General features: G+C 40.4%; 1 protein-coding gene across 1 annotated transcript in view; it reads right to left on the bottom strand.

Annotated features, from left to right (window-relative positions):
• cd276 (CD276 molecule) overlaps positions 1-26331 on the bottom strand; it is a 179020-nt gene that overhangs the window by 37429 nt on the left and 115260 nt on the right. Inside the window, exon 6 of the mRNA XM_084056365.1 lies at positions 15607-15648. Within this exon, the coding sequence (XP_083912491.1) occupies positions 15607-15648 (42 nt within the window). The remainder of the gene's footprint in view (positions 1-15606; positions 15649-26331) is intronic.

The following is a 26331-nucleotide window of genomic DNA, read 5'->3' as shown; positions in this document are numbered from 1 at the left end:
TCTGCTACTTTTGCCGTTTTTGAATTTGAATCCTGAAAAGTAATAGTTTTGGACATATGAGGTTTCCACCCGACAGAGACTATATGATAATGAAATAGAGAAATATGGCTTCATCTATTATTTTCTTTCTGTCAAAATGTAACACTTTGTCCATTTTCACATTGGGTTTTCAGAAAGAGGAATTCACATTTACTTCACTAAGCTTGTAAACTCTGTTGAGCTTCTTTAATGTGTCTAAAAGAAGACTCACCTTACTTTACGGATATAGACTTTTTTTACTTCTTATGCCACGTCGCCGGATGAGAACAAAGCTCACACAAATGTCAGAAATACAGAGAAAAGTGGCGGGAGAGGTAGTGGTGAAAAGTAACTAAATACTGTACATTTACTCGAGTACTGTACTTCAGTACAATTTATTTGGTGCTTTTACGTGACTTGAGTATGTACATTTTTCAATACTTTATACACTTGTACTCCACTACATCTGTATTTTTTACACCACTACAATTATTGGGAAAACTTTAGGTTACTTTGTAGATTTAGATTATTATAAAAACCAGTTAAGCCCTATCGTACACCTGGTATCTAGCTTGTTCGCTTCATGCCAGCAGATATTAATGGCACTTCCACGTTACCTCCCCAAGAACTGCAAGAAAGCAATATGATTTATGTAACTTCGGGTAAATGATAATAAACAGAACATACGTTTTCATGTAGGTGACACAATTTCAGGTGAGAGTACCCATTTATTAGCTTCATTTTTGTAGTGTTCCAGCTCCAATTTCACTTGTTTCATTTTTATCCTGACTGAGTTCTCTATCCTGATTGGATAAAATTGGTATCCCAACCTGAAAATGCATTTTTTGCTTAATAAAGAGCTGGAGAGACATGGAGAAACCAAAACGTAATGTGTGATTACGACCTGCCTTTTTCACCAGAAAAGCCATTGCGGCTGGACTTTAACCCGTTAAAACCAGAAAAGCATCTGTGTCAATGTTATGTATTTTTTTTTTACATTTTTGAAAAATCTTGAAAGTGTTTGAAAAATGTGTTAATAATTTTGAACACATATTTTCTCTTCTGGGGGTCCCTGGCAAAAAAAACATTTTCAGATGGGGGTCCGCGGCAAAATATATATCAATTTGGGGGGTCCTTGGCATGAAAAAGTTTGAGAACTACTGGTTTAGAAGGCATTTTGTAGAATCGGCCTCAGGTCTTAATTGTTTAAGTCGTTAACCCCAGCTTGGCAGTGGGAGGAAAAAAAGGAAACAGCGCTGTAATGGGGCCTCTTTTCAAACTCAACACCAGAACTCATAAAAGACGATTCATTCTTAATGCATGGCCTTTCTCATTTGAATTCAAATGTAACTAGACGCGTCGCAATTGGCAATTGCAAAGTGTGGTTGCGCCGACGCCGGTCGGGACTCGAGCAATACGCCGGGAGGAATAACGTCGGAGACTGCGCCAATCACATCGTCACGTCACTCCTGAGATCGCTCGCGTTTCATTTTGAGAGGATCGATCCCCCCAAAATAAGGTTTTTGCATCAAACGGTTACATTTTGAGCATTCATGGCGCCCCCTATGGAAGTAGAAATGCTTTTGGGGATTGGTTTAGTAGACCACCCTCGACATGTGATTCAAATTTGGGATTGACCGGACGTTTCGTTCGTGATTTATGGCATTTTTGGTCAAACGGGCCCCTCCCGCTAACTTTGGAAGCCATTTACGGACGGACGGTACGGACTATCAAAATTCCGCTTGGATAGGTTTATCGCATGGGTCCATAGATCACGTGTACCGATTTGTGTGAGATTTGGAAAAAAATTGAAGGAAAAGGAGCAAAAAGTGTGTTTTGAAGAAAATTCAAAATGGCGGAAAATCTATCCTGACGCAAATGGGCGTGGCCTATATGGGAAGATGCGTCGTGACCCAAGGAATCCAGGGAAAAAGAAATTTTGATTTTACGACCTACGGTTCAAGAGTTATAGGCCAAAAGGTAAAGGGGGCTGTTATAGCGCCACCATGTGGCCGACTGGTGTGATTATTTTCTTAATAATTTTTCAAAAAACTATTAACCTCCCCTCCAAGTTTTGTAACTGTAGCCTCTACGGTTTCCGAGAAAAAAATACTTGAATGGGAGTTTTTGCAATTCCCATTAAAGTGGATGGGGAAATTTAATGCACAAATAAATCAATATCAAAAAATCTATCCTGACGCAAATGGGCGTGGCCTATATGGGGAGATGCGTCGTGACCCAAGGAATCCAGGTGAAAAGAAATTTTGATTTTAGGACCTACGGTTCAAGAGTTACGGGCCAAAACGTAAAGGGGGCTGTTATAGCGCCACCATGAGGCCGAATGGTGTGATATTTTGTTAAATAATTTGGGACTTAATTATGAATTTTCCCTCCAAATCTGATACTCTAGCTGTTAAGGTTTCTGAGAAAAAAATACTTGAATTTGAGTTTTTTCACTTTTCCATTAAAGTGGATGGGGACATTTAATGGCACTAATAAATTAATATCAATTAAAGTATTCAACCAATCTCTTATCAAAATACAAGCGATTCCCGTTCAAGACGGTCATTTTGATATATAGCACAACATTAGGGTATAAAAACTGTGGGAGGAGTAGCGGTTCGAAAAAAGTTTATCTATAAAGATGGAAAGAAAGCTATAGAGTACTATAGTCTGGTTGCCCTGTTGGGCAACCACACTAATTATAAACACGTTTAGGTGTTAGCAATAGGATTCCTCTGCATTTCCACCGAACCAGTGAATTGAAACAGAGTGATTATATCTGTGGGTCCTTCTTTTTCTTTTAGCGATGTGAGCGATATGATATTTTGCTTGTGCAGGAATATGTCCTCATCAGCGACGGAATTAACCCATTAAGACCCATGAGGCCAATTCTACAAATGTCTTCTAGATCCTAACAGTTTTCTGAAAAACGTATGTTTCTATATCAGCGGTGCTCAAACTTCTTCATGTCAAGGACCCCCAAAATGATATGTATTTGGGCCACGGAACCCCACCACAAAATATTTTGTTGCAGGGACCCAAGAAGCAAATTTGAGTTAAAAATGTTCGCTTTAAAAATATATACATATATTCAAATTTGCACACATTTTCAAGATTTTTCAAAAATAGTAGATCTACAAGCTGAGTTTGTATATCTGCTATTTTTGAATAACCGCCAAAATCTAAAATGACACAGATGCTTTCCCGGTCTTAATGGCTTAATTTTGCTATTAGCAAGCAGAGCCAGATCGAGGCAGCCCACTCGGCCACGGTGGCTCTATACCCTTCACAGCTCCGAATGGCTCTCCCTCAAGCGTTAATGTCATTAGAGTTATTCATTTGACTCCGTCTTTGGTCTGATTCAATTATTTAGCCTCTCTGTGAACGGCAAAGTTAATACCATGCGATTTTAATAAGCCGAGAGGTGAAAGAATGTCTCTGAGAGGAGGCTGAGAGAATGACTTTCCTTCTCTAATGTGTAATGTCTCATCAATGTTTCAGAGAGACTGGCTCCAACAGAGACCGGAGGTCAACCATCCCACACCCAGCCAGCGGTGGAAGTGAGTACTTAAAGTAAAAGTGCCAAAAACCACAATGTAGAAATACTGTGTTACAAGTAAAAAGTCCTGCCTTCAGAATTTGACCAGAGTAAAAAGTGCAAAAGTTTTGGCATCAAAATGTACTTAAAAGTAAAAGTACTCAAAATCTGTTGAAAATTAGTTGAACCTTTTCAAAAATAGCACATCTACAAGCGCACAACTTCTTGTGATGCGACACTTTGTGAGCTTGTAAGATTTTTTAAAAGCCGATCGTACAAAATAGAGATTCATTGGTTAATGTATGTTTTGTAATTGAAAAAAATAAAATAATAATAATAGTAATAATCTAATCTAAAAGTAACTTGGAACTAAAGTTCTCAAATACTTGTAGTGGAGCCAAAAGTACGATGTTTGCCTCTGAGATGTAGTGGAGTAGAAGTAAAAAGTACCCTCAAATTTTACTTAAGTACAGTACTTGAGTAAATGTGCTTAGTTACTCTCCAACACTGCCCCCAACACACCTGCTTCCAGGCAGGTGCACGGTGTGGGCACCCATCTGGGCAACTGGGCACCCATGTGGGCACCCATGCACACTGGCTTAAGTTGAGTTCCTGGCCATGTATCTAAGCAGGCCTCTCTTTGAGTGTCTTCCAGACAGCCAGCTTTCCATTATTATAGTCAGCATTATTAGCATCAACAGTACCAAACGTAAATGTACTCATTATGCAGAATGTCCCATTTCACAAGTTTTTCTTTTCAAAAGTTTTCAAAATGTGTCAAAATCTTTCAAAAATATCCATTCTAAAAGCTCACATCGCCTCGCAGCACAACGTTTTGTGAGCTTGTAAATCGTCTATTTCCGAACACACAAAGTATGAAGCCGGGGCGGGCTTAATACGTTAATATATGTTTTTGCATACATGATAATAATCTAAATCTCCATAGTAGCTAGTCACTGAAATGTTCAAATAACTGTAATGGAGCCAAAAGTACAATATTTGCCTTTGAGGTGAAGTGGAGTCACATTTAAAAAAAATGGAAGTCCTCAAGTAAAGTAAAAGTACCCCAAAACTGTATACTTAAAGGGATAGTTCACCCCCAAAATTATTATTTTTCCCATGGAGACTTGAATTCATGTCTATTTTTTAGTTTGTGTCGCATTCCTAAGCCAATAATTTAATGAATTCCGCTGGTCATCAAATGATTGGCTTAGGAATGCGACAAAAACAAATCCATGAATTCAAGTCTCTGTGTAATTTTTTGGGGTGAACTATCCCTTTAAGTTCAGTACTTGAGTAAATGTACTGTTACTCACCAGCACTGCCCCCAAACCACCTGCTTCCGGCCAGGTGCATGGTGTGGGTGCGCGGTGTGGGTGTGGGTGTGGGCGGCGAGCCTGGGTGAAGTTGAGTTATTGGCCCTGTATACCTTCTCAGGTCTCCGTCTCTAAGTCTCCCCCAGACAGCCAGCTTTGTTTTGCCATCTGGCTGCAATTGCGCCCACAAAGGCAGAGGTTCCCGAGGCGGACAAAGGAGGCGAAATGAGGCCCACTTTAATAAACCCCTGGATGATGAGAGGGGGGGGGGCATGTTTGTGTGTTATCTTAACCCATTAAGACCGGGAACACATCCGTGTGTCATTTTTAGATGTCTTTGGGCTATTCAAAAATAGCAGATATACAAGCTCATAGCGCGGCACCGAGTGCCGCGCTATGAGCTTGTAGATCTGCTATTTTAGGACATCTGTGAAAATGTGTGCAAATCTTGGAATATGTATATTATTAAGAAGAACATTTGTAACTCAAAACGTATTGCTTCTGGGGATTCTAAATGTCTTCTAAATCCTAAGCTTAAAATAATAGTATATATTCAAAGATTTACAAAAATGTTCACGATTTTTCATAAATAGCAGATCTACAAGCTCATAGCGCGGCACTCGGTGCCGCGCTATGAGCTTGTATATCTGTTATTTTTGAATAGCCCGATGACACAGGTGCGTTCCCGGCCTTAATGGATTAATGAGCTGTCCGGTAGCACTGTGTGCCTTCCCCCCCCTTTTTCAAAGCACAGCCTGATTGGGACAATAACCGCTGATAACTGTGGGGACCTGGACTCATTCGTTCAGAAAGCGGAGGAGAGAGAGAGAGCTCCCCTTCTTCTTCTTCGCCTTGTCGAAGCAGAGAGAGGAGGTTGCAAACAAACAGTGTTTTATAACCGGCCTCAAACTCAAAAGCTTTGAGCTCGGAGCTGTCAAAGCCAGCAGCGACCTCGGCAAAGCCAGCGCAAACACACACACACACACACACACACACACACACACACACACACACACACACACACACACACACACACACACACACACACACACACACACACACACAGAGAAAGGAAATCACACAGCTGCATGGAAGCACATTATAATGGCCACAGAGGCCTGTGCTACACTGTACATGCAAGTGCAAGCATTTGTGTACAAATGCACACAATGGCTACATCATGTGTACTCACTCAGTGGTGTAACTAAATACATTTACTCAAGTACTGTACTTACAGTAAGTACAATTTTGATTTTTTTTTTACTTTTTTTTTTACTTTACTGGAGTATTTCCAATTGTCTATACTTTTACTTCTACTCCACTACATCTCGGAGGCAAATATTGTACTTTAACTCCACTACAAGTATTTGAAAACTTTAGTTAGTAGTTACTCGGTAGATTTAGATTATTATATTATAAAACATACATTACCCACTTTAGCCCCTATTCTATACGTAGGCTATTTGAAAATAGACGATCAACAAGCTCACAAAGCGTCACATCGCGACATGTTGTGAGCTTGTGGTTCGGCTATTATCAAACATTTAGTACTTTTACTTTTGGTACTTTAAGTATAATTTGATGCCAATACCTTTGTACTTTTACTCGTAAAATTGTGATTATCAGACTTTTTACTTCTAACAGAGTACAATGCAGTATTGATTTTTTTACTTAAGTAAAACATTTGAGTACTTTTTCCACCACTGTGTACTTGTACTCCCTCGCAGAAAAACACATGAAAATAAATATATCCACCCCCCCCCGCACCCCACACCCCACGCTCACAAGCATGTTTTTATTTCCCCAACTCTCACCTCCTCACCTCTTCCCTGAAACGACTGTGGTAATCTTAAGCATAATGCGTTGTTTATAGGGGTACCACACACACACACACACACACACACACACACACACACACACACACACACACACACACACACACACACACACACACACACACACACACACACACACACACACACACATACACACACAGTAATCTGAGTGCAGTGCAATCAAAGTGCAACGCATTGTTAACCCTGTACCTATAGGCGCCTAATCCAAACAATGCACTCCGTAAACAACAAGGAATCACCTGCTGCTGCTGTCACTGTGCCTGCTATAAGAACACCTTGGAATTTCGTCCTTGGCGTTTTTTTCCCACCACTGCGGGTGGAAGATAGGGCCCTGAAGAGTGTACACAAGTGTAGTTACACGGACCCCTGGTGGACCCTGGACCACCACATGTGTAGTTACACAGACCCCTGGTGGTCCCTGGACCACCATATGTGTAGTTACACAGACCCCTGGTGGACCCTGGACCACTGCATGTGTAGTTACACAGACCCCTGGTGGTCCCTGGACCACCACACGTGTAGTTACACAGACCCCTGGTGGTCCCTGGACCACCACACATGTAGTTACACAGACCCATGGTGAGAATCTGGGCCTTATTATAGCAGCAAAAACCCTTGGAAGCGTTCTGCCTGATTTATACTCGATTTGCGCACTGCATCGCACCGACAACAAACATAGCAGATCTACAAGCTCACAACGTGTCACGCTGTGACGTGTTGTGAGCTTGTAGATCAGCCATATTTCCGTTGCGCGGTGGCGACGACCGGCGCGCAGCAAGCAAAGTATTAACAGGGTTTTACAGTCTGTGACCCAGTTCTTTCACCGGGGAAAAAAAAACGTCATCGGTAAAGAGCAATTTGAAACAGCCTCTGAAAAAGAGGAGAGAGAGAGAGAGAGAGAGAGAGAGAGAGAGAGAGCCATGTGAGGCTGTCTCTTCTTCTTCCTCCTTCCGCTGTGTGTTGAATTAACCCCTCCACGCAAAGCCAAGGTTCTGCCAAGGTGGAACTGTGTTAGACTGAAGGAAAATCTCTGCTCCATAATACTGACAAACACCACCCCCTCCCTCCTCTCCCCCCTCCCATACACACACATACATGCACACACACATGCAGAGCTTTTATAACCAAGGCCACCGCCTGATGAATTGATGATGATTGCTTGAATCGTATTAACCCATTCAGTCCGGGAAACGCATCCGTGTCATTTTTTTTTAATTTCTTTGGCTATTCAAAAATAGCAGATCTACAAGCTCATAGTGCGGCACCGAGTGCCGCGCTATGAGCTTGTATATCTGCTAAAAAAAATTTAATCCTGAAAATGTGTGCACATCTTTGAATGTATATTTTTTTTAAAGCAAACTTTTTTAACTGAAATCTTTGCTTCTGGGGCGGGGGGTCCCTGGAAAAAAACAGGGAGAACAGGGGGGCAAATACATTACATTTTGGGGTGGTCCTACACACGAAAATGTTTTAAGAACCACTGATATTATAGCAACATACATTTTTTCAAAAAACTGTTAGGATTTTGAAGACATTTGTAGAATCCCCAGAAGCAAAGATTTGAGTTACAAATGTTTGCATTAAAAATATATTAAATTGAAAGATTTGCACACATTTTCATGATTTTTCAAAGAAATTGCCAAAGTATAAATAAGATAATGGTTAAAGTGGTTAAAATCTAAACTGACAGATACTTTCCCGGTCTTAATGGGTTAAAGCCTCAAGCTAATCATACTAAATGTCTTGTTGATTTTTTTCCTATCAGGCTTGCTGCTATATGGTAGCTTAGCTACCAGACTGTGTGCAGTGTTTGAATAGACAGAGGGGGGAAAAAACAGAAACAAGGACAGCTGTTCCAGACTGAAAGTCACCTCTGTTGCTTATTCTATTCTCTCTCTTAGTGCTGCCTACTGAATGGTTTGCCTATAGGTATGAGAATGGTCCCCCTAGCGAGCAATGGAGGGCAGACATCTTCACCTAATGTCTTCTTGAGACTGGAGGCCAGCGGTGGAAACTAAACTATGTACATTTACTCAAGTACTACTGTACTTATAAGTACCATTTTGAGGTACTTTACTTGAGTGTGTAATAGAAAATTATACTCCACAACATCTCAGGGTCAAAAAAAAAATCCTTTAAATATTGAGTACTTTTACTATTGGTACATTTTGATGCCAATGCTTTGTACTTTTACTAAAGTAGCATTTTGGATACAGTACTTTTACTCGTCACAGAGTATTTCTACATTGCGATATTGCTACTTTTACTTTGACCCATTAAAACCGGGACAGCGTCTGTGTTAGCCTGGTTCCAGACGAATCTGCCTTTGCAAAATTGCATGCACTTTAGCCCTCGGCAGATTAGGTCTGGCCCCCCTCCATAGAGATTTCAATTCTCTCCCTCCGCAGTTGTGCGGAGCCAACCAGGGCCCAGTATCCAAATGTGGGCGGGCTTATCACCTTATTTGGAGCAATGACGTACAAGGAAGCACTGCTCTGATTGGTTCGTTCAAGGAAGCACTGCTCTGATTGGTTTAGGTCTAACCAATAGAGTCCGTTTGGGTCTTTTTGTAACCGCCCCTTGGAAGAAAATCTACCGTTGATAGGGACCAGACTAATATCCACGCAGTGTGTCGTGTGATATTGTCTGGCTACGCGAGGCTACGTCTGTGTCATTTAAGATTTTAGCGTTGGCTATTCAAAAATAGCAGAACTACAAGCTTGTACCTGCTATTTTACATACATATAAGCGTTTGAAAAATGTGGAATAATTTTGCATTTTTTAACACAAATATTCTGTTCTGGGGGGTCCCTGGAACAAAACATTTTCAGATGGGGGGTCCTTGGCACAAAGCACTTTGTAGAATCGGCCGCCAGTCTTAATAACTCTAGTAAAATAAAAAATATCCGAGTACTTCTTCCACCACTGCTGGAAGCCATGGGCTCCCGAGGGAACATGAAGAGCCACAGTTTAAGCATGTCCATGGGGACAAGGGACAGTAGCCACAGGACCCCTGGCGTTACATTCTATCATGTTGCCACAGGGAATACACTGGCATCCCATAACACAACCTGGCATCCCCGTGTACACTATAGGTGGGAGATGAAGTTGTTACAGTAAAAAAAGTTTAGAGACGCATTAATTTGGCCTGGAGTTCTCAAACATAAATCCATGTGAGATGGTTGAAAACCACGGGAAGTCGCGACTACTGTGAGATTTATGGTTCTATTATGGGACTATGTTCTCCAAAGTTAAGTGCTTCCAAAGTCTTCACACTCTCAAGTTTAGCCTGCTTTTTTTATATCCATTAGATATATTTGCAGGCATCTGGCGTAGTAACCATAATTCAAGACCCGTAACAGAGCCATAACCTAAACCTATACACCTAATTTAAGACACTTTAATAATCTATATTTTAATTGGAAATAGCGTGGGTCAATTATAGAAATGCATTGATTTACCAGTCCAAGCCTGACTTAAACCTCAATCACCATCAAAACATGACAGGTTCATCAGGAGATGAATTACCACTATGTTGTTTTGACATGTGGATGATACCATTACTCTTTATTAATGAATTAATTGTATTGCCAGGTATGTTTGCACATAATGAGGACATGTGAGGTTGTTGCATTTCATTTTTTTCAATGTTTAGCTATTTACTTATTTTAATATTTAATACATGTCATTTAATAAATAATTGACCATAACAATATTAATAAAGTACACCATATACTGTAGAGGCTGGTAGGTAGGTAAATAAAGTGAATTATTACACATGTTGAAAATGTACACAAAGGATAAGTAGCATATTACTGTACATTAGATTTATATGAATAAGAAAACAAAATGCACGTGTATTGAGAACACATGAAGTGCACTCACAGAGAGGGCAGCAGTACAGTATGTACATCAACGTAGGATCATAAGTTATCTTTCATATATATTTTGTCCTGTCCTAGTGGGCAGGGAGTAGTGGGAGGAGGTGGAGGTCACGACCCCTGAGATGTGTCCAGGGTTCACTAGATCACCAACCACCAATAAATGTAGTTATCAACCACAGTTGCTTGGATAACATCGCTGTCGGGCAGAAACCTCTCCATAGTTTTTTCCGTAAAATTAACACCGTACTCGATCATACTACAGCATCAAACAAAAGCATCAAAAGTAGCAGATCTACAAGCTCGAAACGTGGCAGGAAGCGACGCGTTTCGAGCTTGTAGATCTGCTACTTTTGATATTTGTGAATTTGAATCCTGAAAAGTAACAATTTTGGATATATGAGGTTTCTACCCGACAGAGACGTCAAACATTAAGTACAGTTACACGTGAGAAGAGTGCACAACATGTACGTTTCGAGTGCCCCCCCCATCCAACAGGGAGAGATAATTGCAACTGTAACACCCAGATGGGAGACCAAACATCTACCACACTCAGACAAGAGGGAATCCCCCCCCCCCTCTTGGCAAAGGGGAATTGGGCTTATGAGCTTATAGGCAGGGCTACCAGTCGGTGTCTTTCTGTACCTGCTGACGCAATACGGTCTAAAGTTCTCAGCTTGTAGATATTTTCAACAATTTTTTATTATCATTTTTTTCCCCATTTCTTAACCAGTTAAACCCATGGGTAACCGGTGTCTCTCAGGGCTCGATACTAGTCTTTTCGGTATTCCGTTATTGTGGGGAAAGCTTTCGCTGAAAATAGCCGATCGACAAGCTCACAACGCGACACAACATGTTACACGTCGCGCTGTGAGCTTGTCGATCTGCTATTTTCAGTGAAAGCTTTCCCCACAATACCGATGCTTGGGTTTAAGTGGTTAAGCTTTTCACCTATATTGACATACCGGTACCACAAATAGGAATTGATTATTAATCGATTATGTCTTTTTTTTTTTTAATCAATGAAATTGATAGGTTAGATTAATTGTTGCCCCCCTACACCAAACAAGATTTCTTTATATATACCGTACTTGAGCCACTGCCTTGTTTTCTCCTTTCGCCACATGAATTCCTGCCAGTGGTCACACATTAGCGCCTTAAACATATGTAAATAGAGCAGCCATGATGCCTTCATTATTAGTAGATATGGGTCACAGGATAACCCCTAGATCACTAATTAAAACAGACCCCTGCACAGCGGCGCGTAAGCGCTTGCTCGCATAATATTACTCAACCGTGCATTGGTGATCCCCATGGGCTGCATGTGCTCCCCCACCACCCTCATTCTACTGGAAAAAGTACTCTTTTTTGTTTTACTTAACCCATTAAAGGGGAATATTGCCCCATGGTTTTCTTAACTTTTCTATGAAATGTTTTGAAAAGAATATGAAAAATAAAAATGTCTCAAAATATTGTGTTCCAGGTACCCCCAAAAGCAAAGATTTGAGTTAAAAATGTTCGCTTTAAACAATATATATATTGAAAGATTTTTCCAAAAATTGCAGACCTACAAGCTCATAGAACAACAGCACTCGGTGCAGCGCTATGAGCTTGTATATACTGTAGCTGCTATTTTTTGAATAGCCAAAGAAATCTAAAATGACACAGATGCGTTCCTGGTTAAGCAAAGGTATCAATACCACAATGTAGAAAATAGTCTGTTACAAGTACACTATAAGTCCTGTATTCAGGATCTTGAGTGAAGGTACAAAAGTATTGGCAGCTGAATGTACTTAGTACCAAAAGTAGAAGCACTAAGGTTTTAATATATTATTTCAAAATGTGTGCAATTTGTTTGAAAATATCCGATCTACATGCTCACAATGTGACGCGTTGTGAGCTTGTAGATCGGCTATTTTCAAACAGCTTGAGGATAGAATAGGGGTTTTGTATTAATAATAAAACGTTTAAGTAACCAGTAACTAAAGATGTCAAACAAATGTAGTGGAGTAAAAAATACAATATATATGCCTCAGAGATGTAGTGGAGTAGAAGTATAAAGTATTGAAAAATGTACATACTCAAGTCAAGTAAAAGTACCAAAGAAATTGTACTGAAGTACAGTACTCGAGTAAATGTACAGTATTTAGTTACTTATCACCACTACCTCTCCCGCCACTTTTCTCTGTATTTCTCATGCGGCGACGTGGCATAAGAAGTAAAAAAAGTCTATATCCGTAAAGTAAGGTGAGTCTTCTTTTAGACAGATTAAAGAAGCTCAACAGAGTTTACAAGCTTAGTGAAGTAAATGTGAATTCCTCTTTCTGAAAACCCAATGTGAAAATGGACAAAGTGTTACATTTTGACAGAAAGAAAATTATAGATGAAGCCATATTTCTCTATTTCATTATCATATCGTCTCTGTCGGGTGGAAACCTCATACTGTGTGTCCAAAACTATTACTTTTCAAGATTCAAATTCAAAATTGGCAAAAGTGGCAGATTGATGGAGATAAGGTAGAGAGATATTGGCTTTAAATGGGTGCTGGATCCCACACAGGTTTCTGTGTAGAGTCTCCCCAATAAAACCTGGATGTTTCCAACACCACAGAAAGCTGAGTAATGCCCTACCAATGCCAACCCACAGCTCAGCTGACTGTCCATCCACTTTATTTGTATTGAATGATTGGAGGCTAAGGAAACAATTAAAGCATATTACGTTGCTGTCGGGCAGAAACCTCTTATCTCCATATTCTAACTTGTTGTGTTTTTTCGTAAATTAACGCCCTACATGATCATACTACAGTGTCACACAAAAGCATCAAAAGTAGCAGATCCGCAAGGCTTGTAGATCTGCTACTTTTCGCTACTTTTGAATTTGAATCCTGAAAAGTAAGAGTTTTGGACATATGAGGTTTCCATCCAACAGAGACTATATATATTGTTACCATAAATAAATCCATTTAAGCAATCTTGACTCCTCTGTGCTTGTTAACTATAGACTGATCTCTAACCTTGCCTTTCTTGGCAAAATACCAGAGAAAGTATAGTGTCCATCTAGTTAATAGACTATCTCCATTCCAGTGATGTTAATGAGGTATTTCAGTCTAGGTTTCTGGGGCCTTAAGGTGCTAAATGAGAGTGAGAGTTGGGTTAACTGAGAGTTAACCCATTCAATCCAGGAACGCATCTCTGTGACTTTAGATTTCTTTCGCTATTCAGAAATAGCAGATATACAAGCTCATAGTGCGATATCTGCTGTTTTTGAAAAGAAAATTGAAAATATTTTAGTTCCATGGACCCCCAGAAGCAAAGATTTGAGTTACAAATGTTCGCTTTAAAAATATATATATTCAAAGATTTGCACACATTTTCAAGATTTTTCAAAAAAACTAGCAGATCTACAAGCTCATAGAGCGGCACTCGGTGCCACGCTATGAGCTTGTAGATCTGCTATTTTTGAATAGCCAAAGAAATCTAAAGTGACACAGATGCTTCCCCGCATTGAATGGTTTAATGATAGAGATTCAGGTAACCTCTCTATACTGGTTGTCTTCCATCTTATTGCTGGATTTGATACTGATATGACAGTGGTTCTCAAACCTTTTTCATGTCAAGGACCCCCAGATTAATATGTATTTGGCTGCGGACCCCGTCTGAAAATATTTTATGCCAGGCGACTCCCAAAAGAGAAAATTATCCCAGATTTTTTTCATTCTCAAAAAATAGCCAAAGTGTGAAATAGGGTTAAAGTGGTTAAAGTGGAGCCCCCAAGGCTCTATCATTTGCCTTTATTATTTAATCTCTATGCTTCTGTAGCAGGGTGAGCTCAGAGCCTCTGCCTGAAGACCAAAAGATCTCCCCCAGGGACCAAGTGGGGGGGGGGGGGGGGCAAGGGGGGATATCTCCCTCTTAGGCTAGTGGTTAAGATGTCTGGCTTTAGTGTCCCTTTCCGCACGGGAGATCCGTGTTTGAATCCTTGGGCGTTGGACATCCAAGAGCTAGTATTATCAATAAATCAACACCTGGTGCCCACAAGTCTATCAGCTCCCTACTTTCTGCAGATAACCCATTCAGACCGGGAACGCATCTGTGTAACCCCTTATTCCATATATTATTGGCTATTAAAAAATAGCAGATCTACAACGCGCTATGAGCTTGTATATCTGCTTTTTTTTTGAATAGCCGAAGAAACCTATAAAATAATACAGACGTGTTCCTGGTCTTAATGGGTTAAACAAAGAAAAGACAACGGTCCCTGTTATTGAAAATAAAACAAAGAACAGATTTGCTACCCTCCTTTTTTAGACTCTATGAGTCTGAAGGCCACAAAAATCTAGTTGTCTTCGATAGCGGTCTAAGCTCCGATAACCACGTGAGCAATGTCTGAAAAACAACATATTATCACCTCGGAAATATCTCTAGTCCACAATATTATCTCCATTGCTGACGGTGAAAAACTCACATAGCTGTTGTTTTGTTTCTAGCAGACTCAATTCTGTCACTTTTATCTGGCCCACCCAAGAAGTCCATTAAGAACCTGCAACAAGTTCAGAATGAGTTCTTATGTTCATTTGTTTTACGTCTTCATGGCCTTGCCCCGCTTTACCTCAGTAATGCTGCCTAGTCAAATTGATAATATTTTGTCCCATTGATTATTGATTATTTTGTATAAATCAATTAGTTTGATTAACTGTTTGCACCCCTAGAGGACTGCACTCCTTCTCAGTGAAAAGGACCCAGTGGTGCAGGTTCCAGACAGGGTTGAGGTCTTAGCATGGCGTTCTTATGGAGCTCTGAGCAGTGGGGCACCAGTTAAATCCATTTCAGTTTTTTTTTTTAGCAAAAGTAGCCCAGACTTCAAATGAGCTCCCAGTAGTCACATAGCAGCAGGAGCAGCTCTAACCCGGCGCTCTCCGCTCGCCATAAGCAGCTGGTCAGCACTTCTGGCTAAAACACAGGCTAACAGAGGCCAACAGATGTGCTTTGGCTGACCTGTTTTTGACTCCTCTTCCTCCAGCTCCTTGGCTTCTTCAGCTGCAGGGTGGAAAGGGAGGGGTGGGGGGGGGGTTGGGGGAGTGAAAGAAAATACCCATTAGAACAGTGGTTCACAAACATTTTAATCTATATTAAAGGGATAGTTCACATCCCCCGAAATGACTTATTTTCTATCGATTACACACCCCATGGAGACTTGAATTCATGGATATCTTTTAGTTTTTGTCGCATTCCTAAGCCAATAATTTGATGACCGGCAGTGGCTCTGGTAGGAGACTGAAAGTGTACATTTTGAGTCTCCTACCGGAGACATAAGCATCATTCCGCCGGTCATCAAATTATTGGCTTAGGAATGGGACAAAAACTAAAAGATCTCCATGAATTCAAGGTTTCATGGGAAAATAAGTAATTTTTTGGGTGAACTATCCCCTTTAATTCATATGTATTTGGCTGTGGGAAATCTGGAAATATGTTGTGCCAAGGACCCCAATAAGAGAAAGATTTGTGAAAGATAAATAAATACGTAAAACTAAACATTTCGAGATTATGTTCAAGATGAAAAAGAAAGAAAGAAAATAACGACTCCAACACAAATTGTGTTGGGGACACTGTGGAACCCCCCCCCCCCCCCCCCCTCCCCGCCTGGGGGGGTCCCCACTTTCCCCCATACCCCACTTTGAGAACCCCTAGTGCATTAAGATGATCAAGAAAACACACACACACACACACACACACACACACACACACACACACACACACACACACACACACACACACACACACACACACACACACACACACACACACACACACACACACACACACACACACACACACACAGAACGCAGTTCCTTTTCTGACGTGTGTGTGTGTGTGTGTGTGTGTGTGTGTGTGTGTGTGTGTGTGTGTGTGTGTGTGTGTGTGTGTGTGTGTGGCCACCACTTCATCTCTAAGCCCATGGTGTGCTGCTCATCCTTCACAGCTGGCTGGGTCAGAGTGTGTGTGAGTGGCTGGATGAGGCTGGGTCTCACACAGACAGTAATCACATTAGGCTAAGAGCCGCCGGCCCTCTGAAAGCCCACTGTCAACACAGAGCCAGGGACTGACAGCCCGCCGTGATGGCTGCCACACACACACACACACACACACACACACACACACACACACACACACACACACGCGCTGTGCATATCGTCGGTGTCAGGCAGAAACGTCTTATCTCCTTGTTTTAACGTGTTGTGTTTTTTCATAAATGAACACCCTACTTGATCATACATACTGTCGGGTGGAAATTTCATACGTCCAAAACTGTTACTTTTCAGGATTCAAATTCCAAAAGCATCAAAAGTAGCAGATCTACAAGCTCAAAACGCTTCACGGTGCGTCACGTTTCAAGCTTGTGGATCTGCTACTTTTGATGCTTTTGTGTGACACATAAGGGGCAAACCCCCTTCGCTGGAACTGAAGCTCACTTCCGGGGTTCTGGTTCAGCCTGCTGTTCCTATTAATGGTCTTCTCCGGACGCAATACATAATAATATCAATGCAAGTCAATGAGGTTTTGGGTGAACTTTACACTTGATTTTATTACCTTAGTAAACCTTTTCACAAACACTTTATGTTTTCAATCTCTAGTTTAAAGTCTTTTTTAAATCATCATATGTGTTTAGTAAATTATGGTCCCATTAATTTAAAAAATAATGATAAAGTAGGGTATGTTTCTAGGGCTTCTACTGGTTCTACCAAGTGTAGACCCGCCCTCGCTGCAATAGCATTCATTTCCAGTTGCATTTCACACTGGATAAAGATGGCGGATTTGAAATTGCTGAAAAATAGGCTTCATTTACGGTCTGTAGAAACCAATGGCGTCACTTTGTCCATTCATTTTTACGGTCTATGGCGACGCTGTAGTCTGATCAAGTAAGTTAATTAACGAAAAAGAACCCAAAAAGTTGATAAGATAAGTTTCTGCCCCACAGCAACGGTATGTGCAGTGCACACACAAGGACAGACATTTACTCTCCCAAACACACACACAATTAAAAAATAAAGGCTGGCTACAGAAGAAACCAAGTGGCTGATTAGAATTTTATGACACCACCGTCACTGCAATCGGGCTTGAGAGCCACCATTTAGTGTCTGACACGTAAGGCTTGCATAGATTAAACCGATAATTGAACAAAATTAAATGTCAGGGCAACACAAATGCTGCATTGCCTATGTCTGTCCGCCGCAATTTTACTTCACTTTGACAGAAAAAAATATCCTAATCCTCTGGGGAAATTAAAGAGGGAAAAACTCCTCATAATTACAGCAGAGAAAACATGCACCGAAGTTTCCCAAGATTGGATTTCAAATATATATGCTTATCCCATTCAATCCGGGAACGCATCTACAAATGCCTTCTGAATCCTAACAGTTTTCTGAAAAAAACTAATTGCTATATCAGTGGTGCTCAAACTTTTTCATGTCAAAGATGACCCAAAATTATATGTATTTGACCACGGGACCCCCCATCTCAAAATAGTTTGTTCCAGGGACCCCCAGAAGCAAAGATTTGAGTTACAAACGTTCGCTTTAAAAATATATATTCAAGGATTTGCACAAATTGTCAAGATATTTCAAAAATAGCAGATCTGCAAGCAAATCTACCGAGTGCCGCGCAATGAGCTTGTATATCTAGCTCAAGTATAAAATAATGGTTTAAGTGGTTGCACAGATTTGTTCCCGGTCTTGATGGGTTATAAATGTGCCCACACCATTCTCTCCGAGTCTCCGTTTCCTCAGTGCTATTCTGAATTCAGATATTTTTCTTGCAAACACACAGCAGCGTATGCATATGCCCACAGGTTATCATTTCTCAGAGTGATTCATTCCGAGCTCCGTGCGGCGTTCGCCTGCCTTTGCATGGCATGCCCATCTATTTATGGCAGCCCACTCAAAACGATCATTTGGTTGGATTTCTTTTTTTTTTTCTATGGTGGTGGGGGGGGGATTCATTTCATAAGGTCACATTTGAGCATCAGCTTTTTTTCTCCGCAGTCCGGAGCCAAGTGGATATGGTTGTTGAAAAGAGAAACTGGCTTTCACAGTGGCACACACTGCACAATCCCATCCAACACACAAGTCAGTCATTAAGCCATTCGGACCGGGAACGCATCCGTGTGTCATTTTAAGATTTCTTTGGCTATTAAAAAAAGAGCAGATATACAAGCTCATAGCGCGAAGAATCTTGAACATTTGTGCACATTTTTGAATACATATATATTTTTTGAAACAACATTTTTAACTCAAATCTTTGCTTCTGGGGGGTCCCTGGAACAACATATTTTGATGGGGATCGGCGACCAAAAACATTTAATTTTGGGTGGTCCTTGACATGAAAAAAGTTTGGAGAAAAAAAAAGTTGCTAGGAATTAGAAGATTTGTACAATCCCCAGAAGCAAAGATTTGAGTTCAAATGTTCGCTTTAAAAATATATATTCAAAGATTTGCACACATTTTCAAAATCTTTCAAAAATAGCAGATCTACTGTTCATAGGAGCTTATATATCTGCAATTTTTTGAATAGCCAAAGGAATCTAAAATGACAGAGATGTTTCCCGGATTGAATGGGTTAAACTTGCAGTCCAACAGTAAGAGCACTAAGCTATGAAGGTTTGGCACAAAACATCCAGACTGATGTCCATGAGAGCTTGTAACGTGACAGTGGGCGGAAAGTAACTAAATATTGATTTACTCAAGTACTGTAAATGTACTTCAGTACAATGTTTAGGCACTTTTACTGTACTTGAGTATGTTTATACATTTGGCTATTTGAAGCTAGCTGATCTACAAGCTCAGAGTGAGTTGCATCGGGACGCGTTCTGAGCTTGTCGATCATCTTTTTTCAACAAAGTTTGACAAATTTGAGTACTTTTCATTTGGTACTTAAAGTAAATTTTGATGCTTTTCTCTTTCTTTTCTCTTTCTTCGGGCTGTGCCCCGGGCCAGTGTAATAACTGGATGGAACCTATGAATAACCTATGAAAACGTAATCCCGAACCAATGAATGTGTACCTGTACTCAAGTCAGGGCCGTGTTAATGTCAAAATGCGCACTAGGCAACGGACAGTTTTCGGGCCCCCCCCCCCAGCGCACATGCACGCGCGCGTGCATGTGTGCGAAATTTTGCGGTTATTTCGCGGATTGTGGCCGTTTTTGGGCGTTTCTTTGTTACTTTATTTCGGTTTTAGGGTTAGGGTTAGGGTTAGGTTAGGCTTATGTTATTTAATAAAAAAAAAAAAAAAAAAAAAAACTTTTTAATTTTTTTTTTTTTTTTTTGGGGGGGCATTTTTCGGCCCCCCCCCCCCGACAAGACATAGGCATGTGCCTACATTGCCTGTGCATAAACACGGCCCTGACTCAAGTACAATGTTTAACACAGACCTTTTCCTAAAGCTGGTATTGCTACTTTAAAAAGATCTCTACCACCACTGGTCAATCATTAAATTAAACTTGCAGTCCAATAGTAAGGTACTAAGTTGTGACGGAACATCCACACCTATCGTTGATGTCTATGAGGGCCTGTAAAGTGACAAAGAGTGCACCCCGAAGAGAGATGTTTCTCCAACCAAGATGTGCTCCAACCACCAAATTAGGGAACAACTATAAAAACAGGCCGATGCTCAGAGTAGACGACTAGAAAGGGAAAGTGGAAAGGGAAAGGGAAAGAACCTGTGTCATTTTATAGATTTGGGCTATTCAAAAAATAGCAGCTACTGTATACAAGCTCATTATGAGCTTGTAGATCTGCTATTTTTGAAAAATCATGAAATGCCTTCTAAATCCTAAACAGTTTTTTTGAAACAATGATGTTGCTATATTATACAGTAAGTGGTTCTCAAACTTTTTTCATGTCAAAGGACCCTCAATATGTATTTGGCCGCGGATCATAACCGCGGATCAACGCATAATACCACTTAATTCATAAGAAAACCAAAGGACACATCCATGGGGACATCTCAGGTCTCTGCATGGTGCAGGTACAGTATAACTACTGATGCAAAACGTCTCGGCTGTGGCTGTTAGCGTTACAAAGATATCGTGTCTTATCATCTTCAGTTGAAAACAGAGACAGTCATATTATGTAAATGACGACATGCCTATGGCAAAGACGGGCTATAGCGCACACATACCATATTATGTTTACATTATAATGTGAATATAAATGGTAAACATAAGCCGGGGATAAGCATACAGTGGTGAAAAGTAACTAAGCACATTTACTGAAGTACTGTACTTAAGGACAATTTTGAGGTATTCTTTTTACTTTACTGGAGTATTTCCAATTTTCGGTACTTTTACTTCTACTCCACTACATCTCAGAGGCAAATGCTTGCTTATTTTGGGGGTCCTTGACATGAAAAGGTTTGAGGGCACCTTGAAAAACACTACTATGTGATACCAAACCAGTAGCCTATATACTACGGCCTGAAGAATGGTGTGACAGTCCAACATGGAGGTGACAGAGCTCTGTTTACTGTCACCATGCCAGTCACTACCTCCATATTGACCCACAGATACCCCCATACTACGCCTGGAAGCAGTGATGGATCGGCCATCAGGACATCATTTCCAGTGTGTGTGTGTGGGGTTTTTGCTGTTTTTTTTTTGTTGTCCTTGTCTGACCACCCCACCCCACAGAGTGGAAAGATATCAGCCCACTGGTTTGTCCCTCATACTCACCATTAGTCAGCGGTGTAGTAACTAGGTACATTTACTCAAGTACTGTACTTAAGTACAGTTTTGAGGTTACCAGAGTATTTCCAATTCTCCGTACTTTTACTTCTAATCCACTACATCTCAGAGGCAAATATTGTACTTTTACTCCACTACAATTATTTAAAAACTTTAGTTACTTGTAGATTTTGATTAGTATTACAAATTATACATTAACCACTTCAGCCCAATTGTATACATTTCGGGCCATTTGAAAATAGCCGATCTACAAGCTCACAATGCGTCGCGATGCGACGCATTGTGAGCTTGTAGATCGGCTATTTTCAAAAGATTTGTAAACATTTGAAAACTTGTGAAATGGGACATTCTGCATAATGAGCACTTTCTACTTTTGGTACTTTAAGTACATTTGTGATAACGATACATTTGTACTTTTACTCAAGTAAATTGTGAATTCCGGACTATTACTTGTAACGAGTTGTAGTATTGATACTTTTACTTAAGTAAAACATGTACTCTAAGTACGTTTTCCACCACTGCCATTAGTTTCATTCATTCATTAATGAATTCATTGAATACACTATATATTTGGGTTTAGGCCAGAGGTTTTCAAACTTGGTGTGGCCATGACACACCAATAGACCAAGACATGCCCGTATTCATAGCAAAAAAATCAGAGTCAAAAACACCATATTTTTTCTTTGAACTGTAGCAGAGTGTAAGTATCCAAAAATACAAATACTTGAGTAAAGTATAGATACTTAAAAAGAATAAAGTACAGTACTCAAGTAAATGTATCATCAGCTGGTAGCAGCTGTGTGAGAGAGGCAGTGTGCCCCGTGTTAACCCTGTCCATGAATGAATTCATGCTGAAACGTGCAGTAGGCCTCTATCGTCCTCCACTAGTCTATAAATGAGATGATGAGCCCAAGGGATGAAAATAATGTCCAGTAAGCAACTGTTCCTTCCACATCAGAAGTAGGCCGGTCAATGCATTAACCCATTAAAACCGCGGGAACGCATCTGTGTCGTTTCTTTGGCTATTCAAAAATAGCAGATCTACAAGCTCATAGCACGGCACCGAGTAACTTAAATCTTTGCTTCTGGGAAAGCTTTTTTTTTTTTTTTTTAAACATATGTTTTTTTGTGGTGCTCAAACTTTATCATGTCAAGGACCCCCCAAAATTATATGTATTTGGCTGCGGACCCCCATCTCAAAATATGTTGTCCCAGGGACCCCCTCCAGAAGCAAAGATTTTTTTGAGTTACAAATGTTCGCTTAAAAAAATATATATATTCAAAGATTTGCACAAATTTTCAGGATAAAAAAAAAAAGCAGATCTACAAGCTCATAGCGCGGGCGCTATGAGCTTGTAGAATAGCTTCGAATAGCCAAAGAAATCTTAAAATGACACGGATGCGTTCCCGGTCTTAATTGGTTAAATACCAGAGGCTGAGTCCAGTCCATGCCCTGCCTGGAAGCAGCCTCAAGGGATTTGACCAGGGGGGTGGGGGGGGTGGGGGGGGGTAGAGTCTCTATTAACCCATTAAGACCGTGAAAGCATCCGTCATTTTTGATTAGATCTGCTATTTTTGAAACATCTTGAAACATTTAACAAATCTTTGAATACATATATTTTTGCAAGCGAACATCTTTAACTCAAATCTCTGCTTCTGGGGGCTTTTTTTAATTAGAAGACATTTGTCAAATATTTGACATTAGAGAACATTTGATAAATGACAACTGTTCGCTTTAAAAAATATATATTCAAAGATTTGCACACATTTTCAAAAATAGCAGATCTACAAGCTCATATGAGCTATGAGCTTGTACAGTATATCTGCTATTTTTGAATAGACCAAAGAAATCTAAAAAATGACAGAGATGCGTCCCCGGATTGAAGGGTTTAGAGACACCTGGTCAGAAGCAGAGGGTATCCGTGGGGCCCAGCTGAGTGAGAGCTGCTGACTGAAGCACTCAGGCTACGTGTGACCAAGACATAGAGCTCATCCTCCACACAGCCACAGAGTAGACCCTATACTCAACGTACACTATATACCTCCTGATTAAAACGGTACCGTTTGGTCCGTTTGCTCACGCAAGACTGCGAGGGACTTGTTGTGACTGATTCTCTTTCATGTATTTGGGTGTCACTCAACGCGTTGTGAGCTTGTAGATCTGCTATTTTCAAAAGTTTTTTATACATTTTATACATTTGAAAACGTGCGGAACGGCACATTCTGCCTAACGAGTACTTTTACTTTTGGTACTTTAAGTATTATTTTGATGCCAATACTTCAGTACTTTTACAACATTTTGAATTACGGACTTTTACTTGTAACAGAGTATTTCTACATTGCAGTATTGATACCTTTACTTAAGTAAAACATGTGAGTACTTTTTCCACCACTGGTGTCACTTGGATCACAAATTGATTCGAAAATACTTGAGTAAATGTACTTAGTTATACTTTCCACCACTGGGCCCATAATGGCACGAAGGCACAACCACCATTATGATGAAGCCAACAGACTGTTATGATCTAAATCCTCCCACGTGACTTACACATTCATCACACACTGGAGACAACAGTACAGTACGTCCCATGTCACCTACACAGGACGTCTCCAAGGGCAGAGGCGTCCTGATTGAATCACACGCTCATTTAAATGTCAAATGAGCTTATTTTGTACAGTGGGCCTGGATAGGTCAGTGGACAGGTCAGTGGACAGGTCAGTGGCCTTGGTGGCAAATATGGCAAAATGTTTCAAATATTTGTAATATTTATTTATACAAGCTTGTAGATCGGCTACTTTTGCACAACACTGTCATTATGACAAAAAATAGGGCAAATGACGACTTCACCCATTTTCAACCTATTTCATAATAATTGGTCCTCACTAATGCTGATGATAAAACGGTACCATTTTCTTCTACTCGGTCTGTGTCTCATAGGAGGGCTGTGTAGTGTGTATACTTCAGAAACCTGCCTACCAGTGACATCATCATTAGACAGTTTGTATTTATTTTTTTAAACAATATTTAAAAATAATGTATTAAGATTTTCATTAACGCGAGAACAATAGCTCCCATTATAGCATGCTAACTTTCCAGGAATAGAAAGCCTGTAGTTTCTGTTAGCTTGGATTCCCAATAAATGATGTCACTGGTAGGCAGGTTTCTGAACTGTCCACAGCCCTCCTCTGAGATACAGAGTGAGTAGACAGAAATGGTGCCATATTATAATGAGCATTGGTGAGGACCAATTATATGAAGATAGGTTGAAAATGGGGGAATGGGTAATGGGTAAAAAAAAAAAAAAAGACTGAAATATGGAGATCCAAGGTTTCTGCCTGACAGCGACAATATCCGTCTTCCACTTATAACCGCAATCTGCCTCAGTCTCTGTTAGCATACATGTTCCACTGCTCCACATGCGTTATGACAGCCAAGAGAAATGACTTACTCACTGCCAATCTGGTGCAAGTACTTTTACTCTAAGTACTGTACTATTACGCACATGTTTAAAACTTGCAAAATGGGGTCATTCTGCATAATGAGTAGTTTTACTTTTGGAACTTACCTTTTGTACTTTTTACTCAAGTAAAATTCTTGAATACAGGACTTTTTTACTTTGTAACAGAGTATTTCTAAATTGGTATTCCCACTTTTACTTACTATATACAGTACCGGTAACCCATTAAAACTGGGAAAGCAAAACTGTGTCACTTTAGATTTTAGCGTTGTATATTCAAAACATTTTCTGATGGGGGTCCGCGGCCAAATACATATAATTCTGGGGGTCCTTGGCGTGAAAAAGTTTGAGAACCACAGATTTAGAAGGCGTTTGTAGAATCATGGGTTAAAACATTTAGACCGGGAAAGAATCTGTGTCATTTTTAGATTTCTTTGGCTATTCAAAAATAGCAGATCTACAAGCTCATACCGCGGCACCGAGTGCCGCGGTATGAGCTTGTATATCTGTTATTCTTTTTAAATCGTGACAATTTGTGCATATCTTTGAATGTATATATTTTTTAAAACAAACATGTGTAACTAAAATCTTTGCTTCTGGGGATTCTACATTATGTCTTTTTCTTTAGTGTACAATTTTAAAAAATCATAAAATTTTCTACAATATGATATATGATATAAATTGCCTGTCAATGAATATGAATGGCAATAAAAGAAGTACAAAAACTAAAAAGAAACAATGTTAGGCTGCAAGAGCATTGTGCAAGATTTTCCTCACTGTCACTCTTAGAGTTTAACCAAAGCGTCATTCATGGTGAACTTGCAGTGCAGTTTATCACACCAATATCTTTGTAGTTCACTTGAAATATGCTGCACCATGAAACTGGAGATTTAAATAGTATGAGAAATTAATACATCTAAAAAAAGAAAAAAAGTTGATTATTAGTTTTCAATTTCTTATTTTTTGTTATTATTACTTTTTAAAACCACAAAAAGCTGCTGGGCTGACTACTGTATGTCCATAGCCATTGAGGCCTTCCACACAATGAGAGTTCCCGTTCCGTCAGTCCACTGTATATGTTAATTTGGGTGCCTGTATGTTCAATAAATCAAGAAGACGTACGGGAGCCATTTTAACAATAGGCTCACAGTACTGTTCACTGCTTTGCATTAGGGTCCTCGTTCAGGCTCATAGACAACCCTTGTTGTCCCTCTGGCCCTGGGCGAGGCAGACGGGGAGAGAGGAACAATGGCTGGCCCATATCGAGGGCGGCAGTGACTGACTCCACAGGCACTGAAGGTCCAAAAAAAAATGCCTGGACCCGGGCCAAAACCCACGGATGCCACTGCCACCGCCTAACCCTCGCTCCCCACCCTGACCCACCTCATCTCCCATGATGCTCAGCGGTCGACACCTTTAAAGACAGCCCCCTTTGCCTCAGATCTGCAGCGAACTACTTACGACAGTGTGTGGTAGATACAGAGCGCCAACCCCACCCAACCAAACCAAACCAACCGCTAGCATGT

The sequence above is a fragment of the Gymnoscopelus microlampas genome (assembly GCF_963454915.1).
Source record: "Gymnoscopelus microlampas genome assembly, chromosome: 1".
Taxonomy (NCBI): domain Eukaryota; kingdom Metazoa; phylum Chordata; class Actinopteri; order Myctophiformes; family Myctophidae; genus Gymnoscopelus; species Gymnoscopelus microlampas.
This window is presented reverse-complemented; position numbering and strand designations above follow the sequence as displayed.